We start from the raw sequence: 18,842 nt of genomic DNA, 5'->3' as shown, positions 1-18,842 counted from the left end.
AGATTGAGTGGGCCCTCCTTGGGGACAAAGTCAGAATACTCTTTCCTTCCTTTGTGCCCCCTCAGTGCTTTTTGATCAAGGTGCAATTCATGGAGAAAGGAGAAAGATGTAAATAGTGAATGAAGGAGGGGACATGGGATCAGAAGGAAACCTAGGCTGGAGGTGCAAACCCAGGGCTCTGAGGGCCTTGGGGCAGCTTAGCTGTGAGTCAAGAAATGAAATAAGTAGCAGAAAGCAAAAGAAAAAGGAAAGGCTTTCCAGCGGGCTTTTTCTTCCCAAGGATTTGAAAAGCTACAGTAGAGCCTGGAGGAGAGTGGGCTGCCCAGGGCTGCTGGCTCTGGGTTTTGGAGAGAGGTGGAGATGCTGTGGAGTTTTTATACTGTCCAGACCAGTTCCTCTGGGCAGCAAAGGAGGTGCACACCCAGGGCACTAAAGATTGTTCCATCAGTTGGGAGCGGGAGTGCCTTTTGTTCTATATGTCTCAGGAAACAGAACACATTCCAAGCAGGTAAGGGATGAGAACAAATGACCAGCAGGATGGGGACCGATAGTATTGGGTCCTCTTCATTCAGCAGATTATAAAATAATAAAACAAGCATCCTATTGCTCTAAGGATAGCAAGAGCTAGCAAGGTCTCAAAAAGGTTTCAGAATTCAGACTCCCAAACCAGGCAGCCTCCCTCTCTCCTCCAACACTCGCTGGGATCTTCAGCCCCTGAGACGACAAACAATGTCCCCCCGGTGTGCTCTGGACCGAGGAACTATGAGAACTTCCTAAATCTCCTAAAACTCTATAGATTAGTGTTCATCCCTGCTACCCTGTGCATAAGTGACCTAAAATTGCATGGTCCGAACTTGTTTCCCATCCCCCGGAGACACGTGTAATTAGATAAAATGAGGACAGAATATGTATAAGTATCCGTTATACTCGGATGGCTGCCCAGAAAGAAAATGAGTGCGAGGAACCAGAGAGCCCCGTGTCACCCTCTGTCCTGAACTGGGATTGAGGGAGACTTACCTTTGTGAGTAGGTTACTAGTGCAACATGACCTCTCTGAGTTAACGAATATTTTTCTACAGTTCGGCTCCTGCAGCCCATATTTGGCACACCATCAGCATTTTCTCCGGCTTTCCATGTGGAAGGATGTCTTTCCGACCAGGATCTGAACTGAAACTTGACCCTGGGAGTCCGTGTCCACCTTGGGACTTCCTCTTCCTCCTTCAGGTCTCTCCATGGTGGTACCCTCTTCCAAAAAGCCCCGAACACAGAATTATTTGGAGGGTGGAAAATCCATAAGAGGACATACAAAAGTTACAATGATACACTTCCTCTCTCAGTACAGGACAGAAAGGCCCTCGCGTGAGCCCTAGGCCATCCTTTTTGAAGGATGAATGAAGTTCATCCTTTCTGAATGAAGTGATCTGCTATACTTAGTTGGGACATTGAGTCATAGTGAAAATCATTCTCTGTCTAGGCACTGATACTGTGAAAGTATACAAAAGGCATTCTCTCAAAGAAAATGTACCCAAAAACAGTGACTGGGCTAAAGCGCCAGCAGATGTTCACCAGATCCCAGCCTTGGGTTTAAACCATTACAGTGCTTTGCATCTTCCGGTCTTCTCTATCTTAAAAACTCAAAAGAAAAAAGAGTCCTCCAGTATAAATAAAGCTAAAGGAAATCCCACACACAACTAAACATAGAGGAGGCATTGAATAAAAATGAAGGTGATTTATCTATCAGTGGCTATCCATAAGCCAGAGGTTACTTACTCCCCTGAAAGAAAGCAAAGCTAAAAGGTTTGTCTTTACTTCTCGAGACCAAAGGGAGAAAGCCAAGCTTTTTAGGTAAAGTGACCAAGAAACAAGAGGCTAAAATGAGCAAGGCTGCCACATGTCATAAATGCACATCCCACATGCAAGCAAAGCCAAACCTGCATCTGTTTCCCAACTCCTGAAACTGAAGCCTCTTTGGGGAGGAATTCTGCCTTTTTCAGACTCCTGCCATGAAGGGAGAGAATGAGAAACATATCAACTTTCTAGAGTGCTCGAAGCAAACATAGGCAGCAGAGCAGGTGTCTGCCTGCAGGCTTCGCTCACTCAACTATTCCCCACGTTTCCTGCATGCCTGCTAGGCTAGGTCCTTGGGATAGAAAGGCACATGTGGCCAGGCATGGTGGCTCACACCTGTAATCCCAGCACTTTGGGAGGCCAAGGTGGGTGGATCACTGGAGGTCAGGAGTTCGACACCAGCCTGGCCAACATGGTGAAACCCCACCTCTACTAAAAATACAAAATTAGCTGGGTATGGTGGTGTGCACCTGTTGTCCCAGCTACTCAGGAGGCTGAGATAGGAGAATCACTTGAACCCAGGAGGTGGAGGTTGCAGTGAGCCACACCACTGCACTCCAGCCTGGGTGAGACAGAGAGAGATTCCATTTCCAAAAAAAAAAGAAAGAAAGAAAGGCACATGTGGCTACTGTCCCTGCCTTCCACGCCCTTACTGCTAACTAACTTCTGTCAACTATTTCAGTGACTGAGAGAGAAGAGCACACTCAGGACTGCATGGCCCAGGGCAGGTGTGACCAGTTCTACCTGAGGGTCACTCCACCAGGGAGAGGGGCCACTGAAATCATCTGGAAGATGAGTAGACAGATGCACATCAAGTGCACTCAGGGACAGGGTGAAGGTGGCAGACAATCAAACCGCCTGCTCAGAGGAGCCACAAGCAGTTTGCTGAGACACCAGGGGAACGTATGACAGGAGCTGTCTCTCTGGGCAGGAACACAGAGCACAGAGCGTCCCCTCAGACTAACAAGTTCACACATGTCTCTCACGCTGAGGTTCTTACCCTAGAGCCCATGGGCCTCCAGGGCATGCAGAGACGGGCTCTTCCAGGTCTGTGAACCCCATAAAACCATAGGAAGATGTTCACATCTATATGTGTTTTTTCTGGGGAGATGATCCACAACTTCCATAGCATTCTTGAAAGGGCCTGTGATTGCCAAAGAAAGGTGAAAAAGAAACAGCCATGAAGACTGAATAGCCTGCACATGACTGTGGTGTAGAAGCCAGTTTCTCCCTGTCTATCTCCTGCATATGGCTCAGTAACAGACATAAGTTTTCAGAACTGGCAGAACTAAAGGGATGAGAAGAGCATTCCAGTATAAGGAGATGGAAAGAAATCACCATTGGCATCACCAAAACAAATACCTGTGTGTACTGACTGTGTGCCAGGCTCTTGGCTAGACTTAAAAACCAGCATCTCTTTCCATAAAGCCACATGGAAGAGTGTCTTCTCAGCCTCCCGTTCCTGGAGCCAATATTGCAAACTGGAGTCCCTAAATGTGGATTCAAGTCACCCAGGGCAATTCACTGCAATCCCCAGATCAGGCTCAAACTTTAGTTGGCAGTTGCCTAGCAACAAGTAACCCTGAAGACACATCACCAAACCGAGATGCCAAAAAGGGCATTTTGGGACAAGATAGTTCTGAAACTACCCCCTAATAAGTCTGTCAGGCCTCTCTGGGGCTCTTGGGGTAAGGAGTAGACTTTGCAGCCAAAAGTAGGCTGAGAGGAGAAAGATAGAAAGGCGTTGTTTTTTGTTTTTTCAGACAGGATCTCACTCTGTTGCCCAGGCTGGAGTGCAGTGGCACAATCACGGCTCACTGCAACCTCAACCTCTTGGGCTCGGGTGATCCTCCCACCTCAGCCTCCCAAGTAACTGGGACTAAAGTCACGTGCCACCACACCCAACTAGTTTTTCTATGGAATTTTACCATGTTGCCCGGGCTGGCTCAAACTCCTGGACTCAAGCGACCTGCCCACCTAGGCCTCCCAAAGTGCTGGGATTACAAGCATAAGTCACTGTGCCTGGCTGGAAGGTGTTCTGCTGGTTGTATGTTTTCCCACCTCTGGGGAGTAAGCATGAGAAAGGGAACTGAGGGTTAAAGGAGAAGGCAGCCTCCAGTAGAGAAGGCAATTGGTGCCTCTTCCCTTCCTCTTTCAGATGGTACCTATGGTTACTCTTCCAAGCAGTTGCTTAACACATGCCACCCACACCTAAAGACGCGTAAAGCAACAGGAAGAGTTGACTGAACCTACATCCAGTCCTTCCCTAAAGCCATCATCCTCCTACAGCTCCAAAAACCCCACAAGACTATGGACGGCTGGGGTGAGCAGGGTGACAGATCTCAAACTACTACTAACAGTGAAACTGGGGAAACAGTTTTTAACCAACTTTCCAAGGAAACTCACTCCCTTACAGAGGCATGAAAGATGCAAAGAGATCTCATTCTCTAAAATTCAGAGCTGGTTGTTGTTGTTGTTGTTGTTGCTAACACAAAGCTCAGAAACTCCTTAACCTAAGAGTCAAGTGAGACTGCGTTTCCCAAGACAAAGTTTCCTATCCAAACCATCACATAAGGCCAACACTGGGTATTCTCCCTGTGTAGACAGTGGGAAGGCTGGGAAGATGGCCTTCTCTGGAATCCACCATCCCTTCTCTTGAAAGGTCTTGGGGGTAGGAGGAAAAGGGGCAAATAAATATATCAGTCTGGAGGCGATTCAGGAAGAACAAATGCAGAAGTCAAACAACAAATAAGGCAGATATAAATCCAAATAAAATATTAAAATCATTAAAGGGCTGCTGCTCCCTGAAGATTGGGAAAAATGAAGAGAGTTAATTAAAAGCAATCTCCATGCACTGCTGAGCCGGCCAGCCCTGATAAATCAACAGCTGGGGCTGCTGTGGAGGGCAGACAAGGGGCTTCAGGAGGGGGTGGGCCAGCCGGGGGAAGGGGGTCTGCCACTGAGACAGCTGTGATGGCAAATTGAACACAGTGACTTAAGTTTCATGTTTTATTAAATATTGTATGACCACTGAATAAAGTTATTCTTTGGAGGAGAAAATGATGGGCTGGGTAAGTGAAGGCGGGGGAAGATAAGGATGAAGAGGTATTGTTCGATTCAAAACATACTTAGGACAGTGACGCTGGCACCTCTGATATTGCTACCAAAGGCCGAAGCTTTGGGGTTTGTTTTTTTCTTTCTACTTGATCTGCAAAGGTAGCTGTGTCTTCGTCTTCTAAAATCTCTCTACAAAACTTGGGTTATGTTTATCTGGGGGACCAGGGAAGGCAGTGCAGAGTCAGGGAAAGTAATGAAGAGGAAAAGAAGACAGAAAAGATCTTCAAAATTGTCACTGCTGATCAAAGCCAGACTTTTAACACAAAACTAAAAGGTCAGCAGAAATGGTGGGAACTCTTTTTTTTCTTTACTTCTTTCCTTCTCCCTTTTTTCTGCAGCTAGTTTTTGTGTTTAAAATGAAAAAGAGCTCTGAATTTTGGGGCTCAGTCTAAGTCAAAAGCCAGCTATTTCAGAAGTGTTAGAAGAACAGGCCCTTCTCTATTCTAAGGGGAAACCCTCCAGTTCTTCCTTGACGAAAATATAATCAAGAGAAATGATTGGGGGAAAGTGTTTTTTTCTCCTCCATAGAACTGGGATTGGAGGGGGAGTGTGTGCATGGGGAAACATAAGGAATTATGCATTTGGATATGCATTTTAATTAGGTGGACAGAGGCAGCCGCCTGTTAATTTTTCTTGCTTGTTTCCACTTAGCATTCATCACAGGCAGAACCACCATAGAGCGCTCCCACGATAATAGATGGTTCTGCATTGGCTAAGTCCTCAGGGAAAATAATTAGCAGGAGAGAATATATTCTCTCCACTCCCACTGCCCCATCCACCCTGCCCTCCCCCAATCACCAGCACCACGTTGCCTCCCCTCTCCCCACCCCCCTCACCTACAGTGGTTTTCCTGGGAGAAGCCGAGGGCAGCAGTCAGTCTCCTGGTTTGCTAGCACTTACTTTGCCCTGCCAAAAAACAAGGGTCTAGGAGAAGAAGCAGACAGATCAGAGGTCTCTATTGGAGTGGAAGCTCCTCAATGTAGGGAGGGAGGCAGGTGACTGTGCTGATTAGTTCTCAGGCGCAGGCAGGCAATCCATGTTGATTGCGGGATGAAGGAACTCCAAAGAGGATGAGACAGTTCTCATTGTGCTCAACTGGCAGCCAAAGATGTATCGAGAATTGCTGGTTGAGGACAGCAGGAGTAGGGATGATGTTTTGTGCTCTTGTAAAGGAAAGTTGCAGGGCCAAGTGCAGTGGTTTTCACCTGCAATCCCAGCATTTTGGGAGGCTGAGGTAAGAGGATCACTTGGGGCCAGAAGTTCAAGACCAGTCTGGGTAGTGCAGCGAGACCCCCATCTCTATAAAAACAATTTAAAAATTATGTGTGGCAGTACACACCTGTAGTCCCAGCTACTTGGGAAGCTGAGGTGGGAGATCACTTGAGTCAAGGAGTTTGAGGCCACAGTGAGCTATAATTGCACCACTGCACTCCAGCCTGGGTGACAGAGTGAGACCCTATCTCCAAAAAATATATAAGAGAAAAGAAAATAAAGAAAGTTGTAGCTTTGCAGCAAGATTGAATCTGAACCATTTCCAAGGCTGGCAACCAAGACATGTGTGTAACTCTGAGATCTGACCTCACCGCAATGCTCTCCGGTCTACTTTTCTATAAAGAATCTGGCCGGGCGCTGTGGCTCACACCTGTAATCCCAGCACTTTGGGAGGCCCAGGTGGGCAGATCACTTGAGGTCAGGAGATCGAGACCAGCCTGGCCAACATGGTAAAACCCAATCTCTACTGAAAATACAAAAATTAGCTGGGTGTGGTGGCATGTGCCTTTAATCTCAGCTACTCCTGTGGCTGAAGTACAAGAATCACTTGAAACCTGGGAGGCGGAGGTTGCAGTGAGCCAAGATCACGCCACTGCACTCCAGCCTAGGCAACAGAGCAAGACTCTGTCTCAAAAAAAAAAAAAAAGGAAAGAAAAGAAAAAGAATCCATTCTTGCCACTGACCTCCAATGCCAACAGCTCACCCTCCTTATTCACAAGCGGATCTAAGCCCCTGCCCCGCCTCCACTTCATCTCTCTCCCTCAGCCATCTCAGTTGAAGGAGGAGCCAGAGACCAGGCAAGGACCCAAAGGCCCAAGTTCCCAGAAAAGCACCCCACTCGACCCACCGTGATTCTGCTTCCTCTGGTTTGGTGGGTGAACTCAGATCAGGACTGATGACCAGAAATGAAATGAGGGTTTCCCCTGAGCTCACATTCTTACTTATTTCAAACCCAGACAATAGGAAAATCCCACTGCAATCCCAGAGCTATTTACACACGCCTGGATGAGTAGGCCATGCATTTCCTGAGAAACAATGATTAGATGTGATGGGTAATGCCAGAAACATTTATTTTTGTTTTAATATTTAAAATAATGTTTAATATAGTAAGTATTATTGACTCTCTGAGGAGGCCATGGTCAGCTATAGGACACTTTTCAGTTCTCATAGTAACACCTCACATTTGCACTTTCCACCTTCTAAAATGTTTCCACATCCATTATTTCATGTGGGCCGCTGAGGGGAAGCCAGGCTCAGGGAAGGGGAAGGGAGGAGAAGGGAGACACAAGTTCTCCTGGCTGTTTGGAAGGACAGGCCTGACTTGCTAACTCCTCCCCCCCAAGCTATCCTGTCATCACCATGCTTCCACCCACCTCCTATTGTCAGACATCACATCTCCATCCACCTAGGGAGCCTTCACTCCAAGCCTCACCAGGCAACTGCTAGTGCTACAGCCCCTGGAACTGCCCCAAACCCAAATCCTGAACCCCCACTAGGAATCTCTGCCCTCAAAGGAAGGGATATGAGGGAAAGGCGATCCCTGTGGCTGGGGATGGGAGAAGTGAGTCTCTAGGTTCCTAGTTCCCAGTGTGTTTATCGTGAAAAGCAATGGACTGCCAATAGAGGGAGAGGCAGAGAGGTTGAATTCTGTAATACTACTAGATTTGGGGTTTTTTGTTTGTTTAGTTTATAAGGTGGAGAATGCCTGTATTATCTAGAAATGTAGCCCCTGATTTTTTTTTTTTTTTTTTTTTTTTTTTTTTAGATAAGGTCTTGCTCTGTCACCCAGGCTGGAGTGCAGTATTGCGATCATATCTCACTGCAGCCTCAACCTCCTGGGCTCAAGCCATCTTCCTCCCTCAGCCTCCTGAGTAGCTGGGACCACAGGTGTACACCACCACATCCGGCTATTTTTTAAATTTTTTGTAGCAACTGGGTCTCACAATATGCCCAGGCTGGTCTTGAATGCCTGAGCTCAAGGGATCCTCCCGCCTCAGCCTCCCAAAGTGCTAGGATTACAGGCGTGAGCCTGGCCTAGTCCCTAGATTTTACAGTTCAAAAATGAAGGAGACCTAGGCATAGTGAAAACCCAAAAGAAATGAAAACGGGGACTAAAACAGATACTTGTATGCCAATATTCATGGCAACATTATTCAAACAGCCAAAAGGTGAAACCACCCAAATGCCCATCCACAGTTAAATGGGTAAACAAAATGTGGTCTATCCATACAATGGCCATAGAAAGGAAGAAAGTTCTGACTATGCTACAACACAGATGAACAAACACTGAAGACATTATGCTAAGAAAAATAAGCCAGACACAGAAGAACAAATATTGTATTTTTTCCCTTATATGGGGTGCTAAGAATGCAGAATGGTGGTTCCCAGGGATGGTAGGAAGCAGGGGATGGAAAAGTATTGTTTAATGGATACAAAGTTTCTCTCTGGGACGATGAAAAGGGTCTGGGCAGCTGGGTGCTGTGGCTCATGCCTATAATCCCAGTACTTTGGGAAGCTGAGGTGGGTGGATCACCTGAGGTCAGGGGTTCGAGACCAGCCTGGCCAACATGGTGAAACCCTGTGTCTACTAAAAATACAAAAATTAGCCAGGTGTGATGGCACATGTCTGTAGTCCCAGCTACTCAGGAGACTGAGACAAGAGAATCACTTGAACCTGGGAGGCAGAGGTTGCAGTGAGCCAAGATTACGTCACTATACTCCAGCCTGGGTGACAGAATGAGACTCCATTTAAAGAAAAAGGAAGGAAGGAAGGAAGGAAATCTGGAAACTGATTGTGGTGATGGTTGCACGAGGTGGGAGGATCACCTGGGGCCAGGATTTCAAGACCAGCCTGAGCAACATAGCAAGACTTCCATCTCTACTAAAGATTAAAAATAAATGTACTTAAAGCCACTGAATTGCACACTTTAAAATGGCTAAAATGGTACACTGTATGTTATGTATATTTTAGCCACAATAAAGAAAAATTGAAGGAATGCCTCTCTCTGCTGGAGGTCAGGGTGACCATTTTGTTTTCCCTTTAAAGTCTCAGAATTTACACACCAGCTCCTGTGTAGACTCTGATGAGTTCTGCAACCTCTTCCCCCTCCTCTTTACGCTTGCAAAAAAACTGCCATGGAAGCTTTCCACCAAAGAAAAGCCTGATAATAATGTCCCCACTGAAATCTGAGATGTTCTGGAGACATGTCACTGAAGGGGAGGCATGAAGTCCAGTCTAGTCTTGGCTAATACCCACTCAGGTAGGGGCTACTTGCACACAACCACTGGGCACCTCCATTTCCTCAGTGGTAACACAGGTATACTAGAGGAAGCTCAGTGAGACATCAGTACAGGTCCACTTACTTAGCTCACTAAACATCCAGGTACCTGTGGCTGCCCAAATTAAAATAAAATAAGCACTTTATTTCCAGATTAATTGGGATGGGTGCCATAGTAGAGGAAAAGGCCAGAGAGATCATGGACAAATAAAATCCAGACCAGAGGACTGGCTGGAAAATTGGTTACCCTTCTGCCTCCAAACACTTAAAAAAAAAAAAAAAAGAAGCAAAATACAGATGTTCTCAGCGATTGCAGTCTTTTAACAACCAAAAACTGAGTGCTTATCCACATCAAAATAGGCCAGTTGGTCTTCAGGTTCCTCATTCTCATCAACTTCTGGATGGGATGCTAGTGAGAAGAAAAGCACTGAAAAGGAAGAGCCAGAGGAAAAGCCCACATTCTAAATGGCCCACCACCTGGTCCTCAGCCTCAGACCTTGAGAAGGGACACGAAGTTCCACCCAGGTTAAAACTCCAAGAAGGGAGCACCATGTAGCAAGACTGAACCAGAGAATAAGAAACCGTGGAAGTCTCCAATCTTAAATGTTCTCTTTAGAGCCACACTTTAAAAATAAGAAAAAATCAGAACTCTGGCCCCTAACTGTCCTCTCTGTCCTAATCCACCCTAATAACAGCCAGAAAGTTGTTGGCTTAAAAGGAATTTGGGGAATCAAAGTGCATCACCATCATAAAGACAAGGAAGATGTGGCTCAAAGAAGTTCTGTGTCCCAGATCACAAGTTAGTTGCCTGTAGCTCTAGAAGCAGAGCTCAAGGTTTAGGATTCCTCTCCCCGGGCTTTTTCTCCTCCATTACTATGAAGTCACTAAGGCTACAAAAAATCAGCCACTGGTGAGAAACAAACAAGGAAGAGGATAAGAGGTTGAGACAGGTTTCATCAATAGCAGGTGAAAGTGTGAGGATGGGAAAACTTTCTGATGGAGCTTCAAATTGCAGATCATTCAAACAGCAGATTTTCAAGGTGAATAACAACAACTAAAAAAAAACCTTTTCTCAGCAACCTGAGATGATCACAGTCCCCAGATTCAGAGAAGGAGGAGAGGGTGCAAAGGGGGGATTAGACATGTGCCAGCATTGTTCCGCAAGCTCAGAACTGAGGCCTGGCTGGTGAAGACTCAATGTGGGCTATTTGAACCCCATTATTAGGAGTTCTGAGCCTAATCCTCTCACCCCTCCCTGCTTCCACACATTGCCCCTAAATTGTAGCCTCCTCAGGGATTCTCTCCCTTCCCTTGCCACTGCCTGCCACCCTAATATTCACAAACACACAGCCTAGAAATTCTCCAGGCCGGGCGCGGTGGCTCAAGCGTGTAATCCCAGCACTTTGGGAGGCCGAGACGGGCGGATCACGAGGTCAGGAAATCGAGACCATCCTGGCTAACACGGTGAAACCCCGTCTCTACCAAAAAAATACAAAAAGCTAGCCGGGCGAGGTGGCGGGCGCCTGTAGTCCCAGCTACTCGGGAGGCTGAGGCAGGAGAATGGCGTAAACCCGGGAGGCGGAGCTTGCAGTGAGCTGAGATCCGGCCACTGCACTCCAGCCCGGGCGACAGAGCGAGACTCCGCCTCAAAAAAAAAAAAAAAAAAAGAAATTCTCCAGTCTGCTCCTCTTCCCCCTGCTCCACCAACACCTTCTAACCACTGCTTTTAAAACTCTAATGCAAATCACAGGCTTCAAAAACCTTCCCTCAGTGACAGTTTTACAATGCTAGCTCCATTCATCCATATGGGTTGAGAGACTGTGAAACACCAGTAACTGGACCAATAAGAAAAACAAATTACAAGAACACTACAACACCTCATCTCTCCTCAGTCACGCAAACAATTAGAAAACTTTGGAATTTGCAACAGATCATAATATCAGTCTCTCTTGCAGTTCAACAATAATCTTTGCAGAGTTCCAGACCACACCGTGGTTTTACCCACTCCTCCATCCTCCCCCTACCCAAGGCCACTCTCTATCTTTCCTTGTTAAATGCCTTTATATTTAAAGACTATTTAAAATTAAGACCATGCTTACAAAACACCCCTGTTGGGCCGTAGCTGGGCAAAAAAATATTTCAGTGGTTGTGGGTTTTTTTGGCCAGAGGTTTGCCACATTTGGCTACATTTCTGTTGTCTAGTCACTTTCAAAACACTCAAAAACCACAAAAGTTACTTTGCAGAGGTTGGGATAATAAACAGGCCTGGATTCTGGGGCCTTTTTATAACCCATCACCCATCACCACAACTGTCAGCATAGCTGCCTTAGAAAACTGAAACATCAGCCTCAGTTTCCATTCTTTTTCTGGTGCATGCTCAAAACAAAACATGCTGACCATGGCATTTTATTTTTTGCATTGATCTGAACAGATGGCTCTGAAACAGCTTTAGACATTATGATCTTTCTCAGATGTATCCAAATTCCAGCTACCTGCATGATTCCAAAAAAAGGAGGATGAGAGGTCTCCAACTCAGCTGTCTCTGAATTCAAGCCCACCTTATGTGACCGAGCAGCTCCCATTCAACTGGCAGTCTCCAATGTCTCCCAGGAGGCCTGCAGGCCAGGCTATTTTCACAGGTTTACCCTGTGACAATGCCTCCACTTGGGTTCTCGCAGACATTAATCTCCATCATAGGTATCTCATCAAAAGTAGACACATACCCACTGAAAAATAATGTGTGCTAATGAAGTTTGGAGAATTTAGGGCTTCTTTATAGTGGCAACCAGAAGCAGATGGAGAACAGGTTCTTGGGAATCTGTTGGCTTACAATGTCTGAGGGTCCTTTTTCATAAGAAGCTAAAACAACGTCCATAAAAGGCAGCAAGTTCACAAAGTTCCGGCCTCAATGCCATCTACTTAGTACCTACCCACATCCCCCAACCCCAACAGAAAGAGCTAAGAGGAGATTAGAACCAGGAATGTGACCCCCACCCCTTCCCCTCTGATATCTAAACTGAGTGCCACTGCAAGAGTGAGGTCTGGCTTCTAACTTTCACATGCACAAAACCACTTTAGATTAGAATAGACTAATACAGGTCATAGAATGTACAATGAGATCGAGATTTGCGGTTCATCTACACACATGACCTGCTGTTTGACTTGGCTAAGTAAGTTTATTTTCTTCTCCCAGAGTAGTGTTCTTAACAACAAAAGAAGGACATCAACATATACCTCCAAGCAAGGTTAAGTCTTTACAAAACAAAGTTTCAATACAATCACGTATATATGTGTGTTCACAGTTATGAGCATGACAAAATAGTTTATTGGTCTGTTTATAAATAATTACTTAAAGTAAAGCCCTGTTGGTTTATATGGAATTTAATAATAATAATTTTTTTCTAAGTAGGCAGTTATAATAATAGATACAAATGTATATAATCAAGTCTGGCAGAAGGTGGCAGACATTCTCAGTTAAATGCACACCAACCAGGATTTTGATAATACAAGAATAAGTTGTTTAAAGTACTGATTGCAGATTTGGGGGAAGGTCTTTTATCTGAACTAGAATATTAAGATACAAATTTATATTAAAAGCATTATGTGGCCAGATGCGGTGGCTCATGCCTATAATCCCAGCACTTTGGGAGGCCAAGGCAGGCAGATCACTTGAGGCCAGGAGTTTGAGACCAGCTGGCCAAGATAGAGAAATCCTGTCTCCACTAAAAAACACAAAAATTAGCCAGGTATAGTGGTGCGCGCCTGTAATCCCAGCTGGATTCTGGAGGCTAACGCACAAGAATCACTTGAACCCAGGAGGAAGAGGTTGCAGTGAGCCAAGATCCTGCCACTGCACTCCAGCCTGGGCAACAGAGCAACACCCTGTCTCAAAAAATAATAATAATAAAAGCATTATGTTTCCCAGGTATGCAGAAATCAACCAGAATGTGACTAACCTACATGCAGGCCTTTATTAAATCCATATTTATGTTACCTGCATGTGTTTACTTCACTACCTGGACCTTATCTTGCTTGTTTATGTAAGAAATGAGGGTAACTCTCATACATCTTTGCTCAGACAATGTAGCTGCTAAATTAAATAACTTGTAATACACATTTACACATCATACATGTCCACCAGCGCTTTTGAATTCTATTTGTCCAGATGTGACTGCTTGGTTGTGGGGGCCACCTGCCGTGTCCCCTTTGTGATCTGATCAGTACAGTCGGCTCCTATTTCTGCCTCTAACACCCTGTTGGGCAGTAATAAGATGTTAAAGGCAACAACAGAGAGAGAAGCCGGGCTGTCAGCTTCAGAGAGGAAGGGGGTGAAGGGTACAACAGGAAGAAAAAGAAAGGGAGTTGAGGGGAGATCAAAGACAGGCAGGAAGAAAGCCAAATTGCTAAGAGAGGAGATGTGGCTTCAGGAGCTTGGGACCCTAAGGAAAACCCCAAAGCAATGAGATTCAAAATTGTGCCATCCCATCACCCCAGCTAATTGAATTATGGAATGTCCCACATGGAAAAAGCTAGTACAGTGAAAAATAGCCCATACTCAGTGTAGGCAGAGTCCTGCATAGGTGCTGCTGGAAACCTGAGCTTGTTTCTTCCCAACACATTAACTACCACCACTTTATCCCCCATCCTGAGGAAACCTTTGTGTGACCATTTTCTGTAGGGGGCGTCCGTGGTGTTGGTTTTTTTTTTTTTTTTTTTTTTGGAGGGAAGAGAGAGACTCAGAACGCACACAGAGAAAATGCTAATATCATTCAGCTCTGTTTCATTGTCAGGAGGGACACATGAGGATAAAAACATAGCTCTCCAAACCATTCTCTCTGCTACCCCTCCTCCCTGCACCACCACCATCCCTTCGGCTGGATGTGTCTCTGCACTTTGTTCTAATTTATCCCATGCATAATTTATTTACGTGTGTATTGTTTCTTGATCAGCAACTTTTAAAAACAAATGAAATATATAAGATGTTTTATTAAACAAGTTGTTTAAAAAAAAAGGCAGATGGTGTCCGTCTCCCAATAACAACGTGTGTGCTCCTGCATTAGGAGTTAAAAACTGTCTAGGGTGTGAGAGCCTGGGCTGGTCAGGGGTATTGTTTACACCCCTTTACCCCCAGGGAAAGGGTCTGGTAAGCAGAAAGGAATGGCTAATTATAAATGACCACTCAACTCCCACCTAGAAAAAGCAAGCAGGGACGTTGTGTGTATGCTAGTGTGTGCATGCATGTGGCGGCACAATTACAAATACATCACATTGCAACTGTTTCTAATTATACAAAGTACAATTCAGAACTAATTCCACTAACCAGCCGGGATTCCGCCACCTTCTTTCCCCCGTCTGTCCCTTCCCCCACCCTTAACCCCACCCTACACAGACTCCCTCCCCAAACACGCATCCTACTGTGATCCAAAAAAACCCTGGAGCGAGCAGGGGAACACTGAAGCTTAGAGATACTGCGCCCGCCCGCGCGAAAGCGGGCTCCCGGGTAACTAGGGTACGGCTTTCCCAGTAGGAAACAAACCTGGTGCACATGTGAAATAGATTCTCTAACTTGAGTTTACCAGGTGGCATCAGCCTGGTTATGTGATTTCGGCTGGATATGGGGAAACTGCAAATCAGTTGTGGGTTCGGTAGAAACAGCATCATTGGTGTTGCAGCGAAAGCAACCGGCAGCGAGGATGCGGCGAAGTTACGCCCATTTATTCTGCCAGAAAACATTTTCTTTCTTGGATGAAATGCTGTGGCGTTCAAGTGCAGTGTATCCGAGCTTCCGAGGCAGAACTGAAGCCGGGAGCTCCTATCTGATCAGCCTCAGCTTCCAACGTCCTCTTAACGACAGCTTTCATATAAATATCTTTGAAACCTGGGGCATTCCTACCCGTTTCCCTATTTCTGGTGAGCGACGAGCTGGTGCAAACACGTCCGATTCTCCCTGTGCATTCCTTTGCGTTAGGAACCCCCCTACCGTCTCCGGGAGCGAACCTGGTTTTCAACTCCAGGAGTGGCGAGGGGTGAAGACGAGAATGCGCTGAATTAAAAGAAGCAGGGTCGACAGTGGCCACGCACCAGGGAGAATTCGGCACGAACCGCCCCCCACCCGGCCCGCACCTCCCTCTCCCCGCCTTCGCCTGTGGCTTCGTCCGGGCGGGGAAGTCCCGGTCGAAGGGGTGCGGACCCCTAGCCCACCTCGAATACGGAGGGAGCCACCCTCTGCCGACATCACCCAATAGCACCCCTTTCAGAGCGACACTAGTTTTCCGAGGCCACCCTTGGCTCCGCGATCGCGAGCGGACTTGGCGGCTTAACAGTTCCACCGACTGGAAGGAAGGAAGGAAGGAAGGAAGCAAGCCAGGATGAAAAGGAGGAGGAAGGCAGGCAGGCAGGCAGAAATTGGCTGTTGGACCCGGGGCTGGCCCCCGCGAGTGCTCGCCCGGCCCGCCCCACTCTGTCCAGGATCTGGACAAGCGCTCAAAGTCTCCCCGAGGCGGCCAGAGGCACCTGCCCCTCGCCCGGCCGGGAGCAGACGCTGCCCCCTCGGGCCAGGAGCCCCAAAACCGCCTCTCTGCCTGCCTCGGCGCCTCACCCAAAGGTGGCGAGAACACCATTCATAAGACCTGCGGCTTCCCTGCCTCCAAATCCACCCCAAGTTAACCCGAGTCGTTAATCCACTACAGCCAGGTCGCTCGCAAACACACGAGCAGACACACGCGCGGTCGCCCGGAGCGCCTCCGAGATCCAGGGGCTGCCGGGGAAAGCCCGGGGCGACCACCTGGGACCCAGCACGCCCGGGACCCGCAGCTTCCCCCGCGGTGCTCCCAACTCCGGAAGGTTTGCACAAACTCCCCGCGAGCGATCGGAAGGCGAAGAGCGCCCTGCAAACTCCGGAGCCTCCGCGGTCCGTCCGCCGGACCCAGCAGACCCAGCGGCGGGGCGGGGGCCGCGGGCTTGGGGTTGCGGGGCTCGGCCAAGTGCACCGAGGCAGTCCCGGCCAGACGCTCGCCCCCCGCCCGGCCGCCCCCGGAGCCTCGCTCCCTGCCCGCGAGGCGGGGGACTCCAGGGACCGCGCTGTCCCCGAGCTCCCGCGACCCCCCAGCTGTAGAGCGCTCGAGCGCCGGGCTCCTCCGCCGGCAACCCCTATCTCTCGCTCTCTCTGCAATTTAGCAGAACACAAATGTAACAATTTTCTTCTTGTTAATTGCATCTCCTGACATTTCTGCGCGTTGGGGGAAAAAAAGAAGTAAGAGCTGAAAGAAGAGAGAAGCCCCGCCGCGGCTGGAGGCGCCTGCAAGCGCAAGCACTGGCAGCGCTCGCCACGCAGAAGGCGCCTTTTTTTTCATATTGAAACCACGCGGAATATGTACATTTTTTAGTCTTACTTACGCTTTCAGGGGGTTGTGAATGACAGTCGCCATTTTGCTACAATGTAACAGAATATTGTCTGTCTCAGAGTTCTAAAGGTTCGCTCAGGGGAAGCGACAGGCCAATCAGAGCGCGGGATACCGGCCCGCCGGCCAATCGGCGCGGCTGGTCGCCAGGTGGGCGGGGCCTGCTCTGTGGTAGTTATTAGGGGAGCTGTCAAAGCCCAGAGGTCACTCCCTTTTGTAGAGCCCGAGAGCCAGCAGGTCTTAAAGGGGAAGTACCGCGTTGGCAGCTCCTTTTCGGGCTGGGGAAAGTGGAGACGCACGGGAGAGTATTATAGTTCGGTTTAACTCCCTACTTTTCTAAATAACTGCAGAGTTTGCGCTCCTGGACAGAAATATTTCAATATTGCCAGCAAGCCACTGAATCCTATTCATTAGCTTTTGGCTTTGCGTATCAACATTTTTAATCCCCCAAAGGGTAAATCCCCGTGTTTCAGTGCAAAAGTTGGAAGGCTGCCGTTTCGTGTAACAAATTACTACATGTGCTTTGCCGTTTGCTAATGCTCTGGGTCCTGTCGCTTTTTAATATTCTGATTCCCGAAGTGTTCTCTTTATCTCCGCCACCTTCCTCTCTCGCTTCTTGGAACTGCCGCTGCTGTTCCTGGCGACTCCAGGACAGCAACTCACCCTCCCCCTGGAATGTCTCAATGTCAGGCTCACTCCCTCCTGCAGCCAGGGCTTTCTTTACGTAGTGCAGGGGGGTTACTCTGCGCGGTCCGCCGCTACCACCCCTTCTGTTCTGCTCCCTACACCAGAAACTTCCAAAATGCTCAGATTCCTGCTCGGTGGTGCGACCTGGAGCTCTGACCTTTAGGCTTAGAGGTAGGGAGGACTTCAGGCAACCTTTGGAAACTTTCTTCTACTAGGAAGCAAGTGCCTAGGCAGAAGTTGTAGAGCCTGGACTGGGTGTTGTCAGAGTCCCTTTAGAGGAGTGGCACACGCGATTCTGACGTCACCTTTCACTACTTAGAAGGTGGAAAGAATTTGCTAGTGAATAATCCGATGTGACCCGAGGCGTCCAAAGAGTCTGTGTCTGCTTCAAGTCAGTGTGAACTCTTCACTGGCGAGCCCCTGACAAAATTGGGAGACTTCTGCGAAGTCAGGCTTCCACTGGGCACCGGGAAGCTCTGCGTGGATGAAATCGCATTAAATCGAGAATAGCGTAGGGGCCTCTTTAGCATACAGAAGTCTGGCTACCATTCCAAAGCTGTTTAATCAGGTCAAATAGCTAAGATAGTGGGGGAGGGGTGGCAAGGGGAGAGAAGTTGCCAAATTGCCAGTTCAAAGCTATGCCCTCTCACTTCCTTTTGCTCCTCTCAAGACAATGAATAAAATAAAATAAACATTCCAGAATTTCAAGAGTTCAACTACATACGCTATTAGATTTACAGATAAACAGAAAGTGACTGAATAACTGTTTGTAATAGATTTGCAATCTTTAACTCCTCTCTGCCTATTTAATAAGCAGAAGCAAGTTCTGTAGATTCCTTTGTAAATTCTTTGCATAGCATCTTGGCAGAGATTACAGTTTGAAAAAGTTATCTCTGAGACGGGTGGATCACGAGGTCAGGAGATCAAGACCATCCTGGCTAACCCGGTGAAACCCAATCTCTACTAAAAAATACAAAAAACTAGCCGGGCGAGGTGGCAGGTGCCTGTAGTCCCAGCTACTCGGGAGGCTGAGGCAGGAGAATGGCATAAACCTGGAGGCGGAGCTTGCAGTGAGCTGAGATCCGGCCACTGCACTCCAGCCTGAGCGACAGAGCGAAGACTCCGTCTCAAAAAAAAAAAAAAAGTTATCTCCTTTTCCAAAATTAAAGTTTGAAAAATCCCTTCTTTACTAATTTGACAAGGGATTGGTTCAAAAGTCTATACTTTGCCTGGGATGGGCC

At 47.5% G+C, this 18,842-nt stretch overlaps 2 protein-coding genes across 3 annotated transcripts in view; both read right to left on the bottom strand.

Moving 5' to 3' along the window:
• The window catches only part of DPF3 (double PHD fingers 3), a 279,920-nt gene extending 262,912 nt beyond the window's left edge, over window positions 1-17,008 (bottom strand). For both annotated transcript variants that reach the window (XR_002724662.1, XM_023183047.1), the window contains exon 1: window positions 16,910-17,008. Coding sequence is in view for 1 of the 2 variants with exons in the window: in XM_023183047.1 (XP_023038815.1) it covers window positions 16,910-16,941 (32 nt within the window). In the remaining variant the exon portion in view is untranslated. The remainder of the gene's footprint in view (window positions 1-16,909) is intronic.
• On the bottom strand, window positions 16,198-16,892 carry LOC111520378. Its single transcript, XM_023183069.2, has 2 exons — window positions 16,322-16,892; window positions 16,198-16,271 (listed from the first exon to the last, which is right to left on the bottom strand). Exons 1-2 carry the CDS (start codon window positions 16,728-16,730, stop codon window positions 16,198-16,200), a joined length of 483 nt encoding a protein of 160 aa, XP_023038837.1. The 5' UTR covers window positions 16,731-16,892.
• Window positions 17,009-18,842: the final 1,834 nt, after the last annotated feature.

The sequence above is a fragment of the Piliocolobus tephrosceles genome, chromosome 6 (genome assembly GCF_002776525.5).
Source record: "Piliocolobus tephrosceles isolate RC106 chromosome 6, ASM277652v3, whole genome shotgun sequence".
NCBI classification, from domain to species: Eukaryota; Metazoa; Chordata; class Mammalia; order Primates; family Cercopithecidae; genus Piliocolobus; species Piliocolobus tephrosceles.
This window is presented reverse-complemented; position numbering and strand designations above follow the sequence as displayed.

Coding starts and splice junctions, on each gene's coding strand:
- LOC111520378 (XM_023183069.2), bottom strand. CDS start 16,730: ATGCAATTAACAAGAAGAAAATTGTTACATTTGTGTTCTGCTAAATTG. Junction 16,272..16,321: donor CACCGCGGGGGAAGCTGCGG/GTCCCGGGCGTG, acceptor TTTCCCCGGCAG/CCCCTGGATCTCGGAGGCGC.